Genomic DNA, 9,891 nt, shown 5'->3' on the forward strand with positions numbered 1-9,891 from the left:
ATTGCTGGGTCATATGGTAGTTCTATTTGTAGTTTTTTAAGGAACATCCATACTGTTCTCCGTAGTGGCTGTATCAATTTACATTCCCACCAGCAGTGCAAGAGTGTTCCCTTTTCTCCACACCCTCTCCAGCATTTTAAAAACAAATTAAGTCCTCTTGTACTTCTTCCTAATTCCATTTCTCTTCCTTTTTACGCAAGGACAGTTATTGTTACAATTATGTTTTTTTCCAGTCCATGATTTTATACTTTATTAGATGTACTTATGACCCTAAACAATAAATAACCATAGTTCTGTGTGTTCTAGGTACATTTATATAAATGACACGATTTTGTATGTATCTTTCTAAAAGTTACTTATTTTACTGTTAATACTATGCTTCTAAAATCCATCTGTGGTTTGTAATTTTTGTGCTGGAATGGCTTTACAGTGTTTAGTTATATGAATAAACCACATTTTATTCATCTGTTTCTCTACTAATTGACATTTAAATTGGGCTTTGTATTTTGCTATTTCGTATGCTGTATCAACATCCTTGTACATATCTCTTCATGAATATGTGGAAGAATTTCCTTAGAATATATAGCTGGAAGTGAAATTATTGGATTATGTGGCATGTACATTTTCTATTTTACTAGAAATGGACAGTTTGCCTCTAGTGTGGTTCTACTAATTTCCCACATCCTTGGCATCACTTGAAATTGCTGACTATATTTTTGCTTATCTGATGGGTATGATAAATTGTCTTTCCCAGATTTGCAGACACTGTGGAACCAATCACCTCATTTTCTCAGCAGCTAGAACTAATTTTGATAGGAGCTTGGGTATTTACCCTAGGGACCATTTGTTAGTTTCTAATAGCCTTTTATGTTATTTTCAAAGGTGTCTGCTTATCCAGGATTTACCAAGTTGTTTTGGAATCTAACTTCACCCAAATTCTCTGTACCAGTATCTGTCATAAAGGAAACCGTATATCCAAAATATGAGGTAAAATACTGAATGACTTTTCTCTTTTGTTGTTTAATAATTAAACTGTATACTTGACTATGACATTAAATTTTACTGGACAGTTATGTAAATTGTCGGTAAGAATTGCCATAATTGAATGATTGGACGGCACTATAGAAATTATACATATAAAATAAATAATTTTTATATGTATGTGTTATATGTGTATACATATATACACACATAACCCCTAACTATATGTACACTTATGCACATACACTTATACGTATATTTCTAAAAAAAAAGTTGTACTTATCCATGTTAATTTACCCAGTCAAAAAGAATATTCTCTTTTCTTTCTGAATGAAACATTTATTTGACTGACAAGATATAAAGCTTCTTGGGTTGTTTAGTAGATCTTTATGATATTTTCATTTGCTTTTAAAAGTGCATTTTTAGTTAATGTTTAAGAAAGTTTAAAACTACCCAATACAATTATTAATCTATTTTCTTCTTCCCTTAAAGTGTTTGCTTGCTCTCATTTTATGTTATACAGCTTATTTTAAAAATTAGAAAAATGAAGAGAAGAAAACCAAAATCATCTGTTATTTTTCTCCCTCAAGACAATCACTGCCCTCTTTCTTGTCCATTTTCTTTCATTGTTAAAAATTCTTTTTCTTCCTCGTCCTCTTCTTTTTTTCTCCTTCCACCCCCTTTTCTTCTTCCTACTTATATTTTCCTCTTAAAATAATTCTGTGATGAACATCATGGTGCATACATTTTTAATGTATTTAGAATTAGTTTATTTGCATAGGATCCTAGATAGCTTACTGATAACACATATATCAGAAAAGAATAAGACAAAAAAGTTAGTCGTGGGGAAAGCATACCAGGGTATTAGCATAATAAATTCAGAGGTAAGATTAAATCAAAGAAATTCTGTCCATATATACCCTTGTTTGAAATGGTCATCAACATCATTGTTGATATTGAAACATCTTTACATTCCTTGCATTACTTGATTATGATGTATTATTTTTAAATATTATATTAAGTTGTGTTAGGCAATATTTTATTGTATTTTAAAAATATATACTCGTGAGTGAAATATGTATTTAGTGTATTTTTTTTGTTGGACTCTGTTATCAAGGTCATTCTTGCTTTATAAAGTTAATTGGGTAGCATTTCTTCTTTTTTAATATTCTGGAATTAAAATAGCATAGGAATAACCTTGAAAATGTGGAAGAATTCACTGTCTAGAAACATTTGAACTGTTTGGGAAGGTAATTTTTTGACAATTAAAACTTTTTATTTTCTAATTCTTGGGTTATTCATGTTTAATATTTTTTCTGAAGTCTATTGGTAACATATTCTTACAGAAAGCCATCTATTCAATTGAAATTTATAAGCTTATATGCAGAGTTTGTATGTAATCTCTCTTTAGTTTTAATCTCCATTTCTAAAGTTGCATTGTTTTCTTTCCCATTTCTAATGATATTTGGGGAATTATTTTCTTCCCTAGAATGAATTTTCTAGAAATTAGTTTAGTATTTTTTTTGATCTTTTCTCATTTATTTTCAATTACAAGTGCTTTATTCTCTACTTGTCAAATTACTATACCCACACTAGTGTAAAACCATCTCTTTAATTTTTTTAGCAAGGTTTATGGTGTATGATTCCCTAGCTATTAGATATCATGACCAGTCATCCAGAAAAACAAATGAGTCCAACCTACCATATTTGACCAAAAGACTTTTGGATTAGTTATAAATTCAATTTTTGCCCCTCTGAGTTTTTGTTGCTTCTCTTTTTGAAAATGTTTTGGTTATTGGTTTCCTGCTTCCACAGAAGGCTGACATCTCTATTTGGGCATTTTCCTAATTTCTTGTTGAAAATTTAATTTCTTTACCTTTCTTTTTTTTTTTTTTTCGCGGTACACGGACCTCTCATTGTTGTGGCCTCTCCCATTGTGGAGCACAGGCTCCAGACGCGCAGGCTCAGTGGCCATGGCTCACGGGCCCAGCCGCTCTGTGGCATGTGGGATCTTCCCAGACCGGGTCACGAACCCGTGTTCCCTGCATCGGCAGGCGGACTCTCAACCACTGCACCACCAGGGAAGCCCACCTTTCATATTTTTAACAAATATAAGTATTTTGACCTTATTTCATACATTTTTATTTATGGTGTGTTCAATTATTTTCTAAATAATTTCTATTGCAGTTTTCTTTATTTTTTGATACACAATTTATGTGGGAAAGTGTTTTTTTAACTTGCTGAGATTATTTTGTTTAATTTTTATTGTTTATCCTTATTAACATTAGAAAATATGTTCTTTAGAGTAACAGTTTCTTGGAATTTATTGATATTTGCTTTGTGGTTTACTAGATATCCCAATAGTATCTACAATGCTAATTCAATGGTATTATATGCAGTGACTTTTATATTGTAGCTGCACTAAGCGGTGTGCAGGTTTGGAATCAGACAGTCCTGGATTTGAATCCCTTGTTTTCTGGATACCCTTGTATTAGTATCTTAACTTCTTTTTAAAAATTTTTATTTTTTTATTGAAGTATAGTTGATTTACCATGTTTCAGGTGTACAGCAAAATGATTCAGTTATACATATATATATGTATGTATATATGTGTTTTTTTTCCAGATTCTTTTCCATTATAGGTTATTACAAGATATTGAATATAGTTCCCTATGCTATACAGTAGGTCCTTATTGTTTATCTATAATATTTTATATATAGTAGTATGTATCTGTTAATTCCAAATTTCCAATTTATCTCTCCCCGCTTTCCTCTTTGGTAACCTTAAGTTTTTCTTAAGTATCTTAACTTTGTTTTCATAAGTATCTTAACTTCTTGAAGTCTCAGAGTTTTGTATGTAATATGGGTGTTCTGGGGATTTAATAAGAGACTGTATAGTGTGTTGCCTGATGAATGGTAAGTGCTCAGTTAATAATAGGTATAGCTGTTATATTGTTCTGTTATTCCATTCTTCTGTGGCATAGTTCTTTCACTTGATCTAAAAAACACTTTTTGAGACTTTCAATGCACCTGTGTTTTGTCCATTTCTCCATATGTTATAATAGCTTTTACTTTATGTGAGTAGAAGCTGTTTATCTTTATTATGAATTTGGCAATGTTTTATCTTTCTTATGAATTCTGTCTCTTATCAGTTTTGAATGACCTACTTTGGCCTATTTAATGCTGCAATTCTACTCTTATATGGCCAGCCCTGTGTTGTTATCTGTTTGTGTTCAGGAATATTTTCATTTTAATCATCTCTTTCTTGTTTGTTCTGTTTTATATGAACCATATAAGTGGCATGTGTTTAATTTGGTCTTACTAATATTATTTTATTTTGTGGTTTCTTTTCAAAATTTTCTTTCTAGTTTGTCTTTTGTTAAACCATTATTTTCTTTAGCAATATTATTGTCTGCTGTTTTCAGAGTGGTAAGACCTATTAAAATTACTTCAGAACTTGCACAAGTAGTAGAAAAAATTCAAATACAAAGATGTGTATGGCATAAAGAGCACTCCCCATCTTGAATGCTGTCCTCCCCAGTCCTCTTCTCCCTGAAATCAACCATTGTCAAATGCATTGTATGTATCTATTTGGACATTTTGTTTTTTATTTATGTCATGCAGGTTTGTGCAGATTAATGTTTTTACATATGTGGAATAAGGTAATCTATATCGTTCTGCATCTTGATTTTTTTCTCTTAAAACATAGTTTCACGTATCTTTGTGTACATGTGTATTTTTCTATTTGGAATTCCTGGCCAAAGTGTATGTGTAATTTAAATTGGAAGATTATTGTGTATATTTGCACTTCCTTTTTTTAAGTGTAATCTAAACTTTTCATTTACTTAAGAAAATAATAATTATTTTTTTGGGGAAACAATGCCATGAGCTAAAAAGAGAAGATTAATAACAAATTATATAAAAGATTCCTTAATGTAAAAGATGGGTGAATATTAATTGTGTAAATAGGTGTGGCATTCACAAAAAAAGATGTGATGCTCTCACATCTCCTTCAAGAGAATCTGATGGAAGAGCATACTTGGACAGCCTCCAGCTGCTGTCCTGTAGATCTACCATGGCATTCACTCCAGGGCCATTCTTCCTCTGGACTGCTCCCAGCCAGTGACTGAGCACAGGGGCTTTCTAAAGCTGACCCTTTCCAGCTCAATGTGGGACTGTTTTATCAGGCACTTTGGCTCAGAGACTTTCCATCTGCCTGGCTGACTCTTTCTCAGAACTGGTCCATAATCTGAAGCTCTTCCTACCGAGTCCTTCCTCTCTTTTCCCCTTCCACAGTTGTCAGATCTACATCATGGTCTGAAGGCTCCCCCTGCATGTTGCTCCCTCTCTCTTTATCTTCCACTGGTAGCATCTGATTCTAAATGAACTGACACAATAGGGGGTCTGCAATATGAGTACAATGTTGTATAAACTATGTGTTTATAAAGTATGAGTATGTATGTGTTTATAAAGTATGAGCATGTATTTTTCTGTCTTTGTATATAGAAAAGTGTGAATATAGGGAATTGAGAGTAGGCAGAATTGTCTGAACAGAAGTAAGAATTGTAGCAATTATCAGAAGCGTTGGTTAGAACTGGTGATGATGGAGTAATGCATTAGAAAGGTAGTCCAGAAGTAAATTGGTACTGGTGGTTGTTCACACCCAATGACCAGAAGGAAAAGGATCCAACTGGACTTTCTGGTACAAAAAGAGGACCCAGAACACTTTCCATTCACCAGAACTGTAATCAGACCTTTGTTCAAAGACTCTTGGTTTCTTTGAATGGGAATGATACTTAGATACAAAGATCTGTGTGTCTCATTTCTTTTAAAAGCAAATTTTACCTGTTTATATATATTATGATTAGTGATATTTTTTGTTTTATCCTGCCATTTGATTTTTGTTTTTCATAGATGCTGCCTTTTGTTTGTTTTATATTCTCCTTTTCTTTCCTATCTTAAATTTATCTTTTTTATTATTCCTTAAAAAAATGTCAGTGGTCTGCATATAATATATTCTGATTTAATTTTTTTTTAATTTTTATTTTTTTATTGAAGTAGAGTTGATTTACAATGTTGTGCCAATCTCTGCTGTGCAGCAAAGTGACTCAGCTACACACATACAGACATTTAAACAATTATTTTCCATTATGGTTTATCACAGGATAGTGAATATATTTCCCTGTGCTCTACAGTAGGACCTTGTTGTTTATCCATCCTATATATGTAGTTTACATCTGCTCATCCCACACTCCCAGTCCTTCCCTCCCCTACCACTCTCCCCCTTGGCAACTACGAGTCTGTTCTCTAGGTCTGTGAGTCTGTTTTGTAGATAGGTTCATTTGTGCCATATTTTAGAATCCACATATAAGTGGTATCACATGGTATTTGTCTTTCTCTTTCTGACTTACTTCACTTAGTATGATAGTCTCTAGTTGCATCCATGTTGCTGCAAATGGCATTATTTCATTCTTTTTTATGGCTGAGTAGTATTCCATTGTGTATATGTACCAATTCTTCTTTATCCATTCATCTGTCAATGGACACTTAGGTTGTGTCCATGTTTGGCTATTGTGAATAGTGCTGCTATGAACACAGGGGTGCATGTATCTTTTTTTTTTTTTTTTTTTTTTTTTTTGGTCATGTATCTTTTTGAATTATAGTTTTGTCTGGGTATATGCCCAGGAGTGGGATTGCTGGATCATATGGTAATTCTGTTTTTAGTTTTCTGAGGAACCTCCATACCGTAATGTTTTCCATAGTGGCTGCACCAACTTACATTCCTGCCAACAGTGTAGGAGGGTTCCCTTTTCCTCACACCCTCTCCAACATTTGTTATTTGTAGACTTTTTAATGATGGCCGTTCTGACCGGTGTGAGGTGGTGCCTCACTGTAGTTTTGATTTGCATTTCTCTAATAATTAGTGATGCTGAGCATCTTTTCATGTGCCTACTGGCCATCTGTATGTCTTCTTTGGAGAAATGTCTATTAAGGTTTTCTGCCCTTATTTCATCTTTTAACTACTTGGGTAAATCGTGTTTTATCATGCCTACTTTGGAAGTTATATATATTGTTTCTTATTCCTATGATGGTTTCCATAGAATATATATGTTTAACTTATCAGTAGCTAATTTTTTTGTTGTTGTTTGTTTTTTAAATTTTTGGCTGCACCATGCAGCATGTGGGATCTTAGTTCCCCAACCAGGGGTCGAACTTGTGCTCCCTGCAGTGGAACCGTGGAGTCTTAACCACTAGACCAGGGAAGTCCCTCAATAGCTAATATTAATCAATACCTTTATACTCTTCCAGGAAACTACAATGACTTTAAATCTTTTATTCCATTTATTCCTTTTTGATTTAATATGCTCTAACTTTGATACATTTTTAGATCCTTATCTTTTAAAATTCCAAAGACATTATTCTTATCATTTTATGCAATATTCCTTATGTTTTACCCATGTATTTATCTCTCTCTCTTTTCCTTTCTATTTTTTTTTGGGGGGGGCAAAAATTATTTTTTAACACAGATTTTCATCTATTCACTTTTGCTTACAACACTAAATTCCTTACATAACATTATACTATAACAATGAACCTTTCTATTTTTTGAGTATCTCAGACCATCCTGTCTGGAATCATTTTGCCCTCTGCTAAAGTATATCGTTTAGAACTTGCTTTAAGGGAAGTGGTAAAATCCTGTTTTTTAATTGTTTCAAATGTCTTTATATTCATGCTTGTGGGATATTTTACTTGGGGATAATACAATTGCAAATATTTACTTTTAGCACACTAATGATATTCCACAATTTTCTGGTGTACACTATGGCTGTTGAGAATTGAGTCTTAAGTATGAATCCTTTGAAGATAATCAATTCTCTGCATCCTCCCCCTAACTTTTTACTTTTAAGTTATTCACTTTTCTTCCATACAGTTTCAGTATGATGTGTCTAGTTGTAGATTTCTTCTTATTTATTGTATTTAAGAATAATTGGGATTTTTGAATCTGTGGTTTGATATCTTTCATCAGCTATGTAAAATTTTTAGTCACTATTTCTTCTTATTTTGCCTCTGTCCATTCTCTCTTTCATTTTCTTGGACTTTAATCACGTGTATTAACTACTTTTTTTTCCTCTTGAAACTGGATCCTGGACAATTTCTTCTAGTCTTTAGTTCAGGTTCATAAATTCTTTCTTCAGTTATGTCTAATATATTGTTAAACTTGTTCTCTGTATTTTTAAATTTGGTTTTGTATTTTTCTTTTTAGAATTTATATATTTCCTCCAAACCTATTATGTTCTGGTGTTTTGTTTCTTTGTGTACCTGTCTTTAAATGTTTATCATTGTATTTAAAACATTATTTTTAGTAAATATTTGAGACCTTGAATGGCAGTTCCTCCTCTAGAGAAAAAATTTTTTTTTCAGAACCTGAGATCTGTACCACTCAACCTAAATTTAAGGTTGAGGCTTGAGTTTCTATGAACACCTTGTGACAGAGCCTAGGCTGAAAGTATACACAAATGTTGATTTACTTCCATTCATTCCTAATCTGAGGGTATAGCCCTGTAGTATCCCTGTAGCCTTGGATACTTGTATATTATATATATATAAAATCAGTTTCCATACCTCAGGGAGATTTTGGGCTTGGATTTCTGTCATCCTTGACCTCAAAAGTTGCAGATGTGCAGCTCAGCTTTGCAACGGTTTTGGCAAACATCTTGCAAACAAAATCATCTTTGAAAACTGGGTTTACATTTTCAGGTTTTTGCTTTTTCCTATATTTTTGCTCAGTATTTCTTCATCATCTTGTTAGCTTTTTGATGCTTTGAAGATTACGTTAGACATAATACACACTTTCTTAGTTGTTCTCAGCAGAAGTACCTAGCATGCCATTATTAGAAGCAGAAGTCATAACTGACTTTTAAGGTAGCAAAACTGTTTCAATTTCCATCTGCATCCCAGCTTTTATTACATGCATACTAATTTTAGCAATATCCCTGTAGTAGAGGAGGAGAATTTTTACATCATGTATAAGGTAAGCAATGCTGTAATTGCCCTGGGCCATATCCTGACAGGTTCCAAGATATGAACCACATTCTTTTTTTTTTTTCTTAACATCTTTATTGGAGTATAATTGCTTTAAAATGGTGTGTTACTTTCTGCTTTATAACAAAGTGAATCAGCTATACATATACATATATCCCCATATCTCCTCCCTGTTACGTCTCCCTCCCACCCTCCCTATCCCATCCCTCTAGGTGGTCACAGAGCACTGAGCTGATCTCCCTGTGCTATGTGGCTGCTTCCCACTAGCTATGTATTTTACAATTGGTAATATATATAAGTACGTGCCACTCTCTCACCTCGTCCCAGCTTACCCTTCCTCCTCCCCCATGTCCTCAAGTCCATTCTCTATGTCTCCATCATTATTCTTGTCCTGCCCCTAGATTCTTCAGAACCATTTTTTTTTTAGATTTCATATATATGTGTTAGCATATGGTATTTGTTTTTCTCTTTCTGACTTAACTTCACTCTGTCTGACAGACTCTATGTCCATCCACCTCACTACAAATAACTCAATTTCGTTTCTTTATATGGCTGAGTAATATTCCATTGTATATATGTGCCACATCTTCATTATCAGTTCATCTGTCAGTGGACCCTTTGGTTGCTTCCATATCCTGGCTATCGTAAATAGTGCTGCAATGAACATTGTGGTACATGACTCTTTTTTTTTTTCTTTTTTTCATACGCGGGCTTCTCACTGTTGTGGCCTCTCCCGATGCGGAGCACAGGCTCCGGACGCGCAGGCTCAGTGGCCATGGCTCACGGGCCCAGCCGCTCCGCAGCATGTGGGATCTTCCCAGACTGGGGCATGAACCTGTGTCCCCTGCATTGGCAGGCGGACTCTCA

General features: G+C 33.7%; 1 protein-coding gene across 1 annotated transcript in view; it reads left to right on the top strand.

Moving 5' to 3' along the window:
• TTC6 (tetratricopeptide repeat domain 6) overlaps positions 1-9,891 on the top strand; it is a 214,333-nt gene that overhangs the window by 113,556 nt on the left and 90,886 nt on the right. Inside the window, exon 7 of the mRNA XM_024114964.2 lies at positions 883-987. Coding sequence (XP_023970732.2) covers positions 883-987 — 105 coding nt within the window. The remainder of the gene's footprint in view (positions 1-882; positions 988-9,891) is intronic.

The sequence above is a fragment of the Physeter macrocephalus genome, chromosome 11 (assembly GCF_002837175.3).
Source record: "Physeter macrocephalus isolate SW-GA chromosome 11, ASM283717v5, whole genome shotgun sequence".
Lineage (NCBI taxonomy): Eukaryota > Metazoa > Chordata > Mammalia > Artiodactyla > Physeteridae > Physeter > Physeter macrocephalus.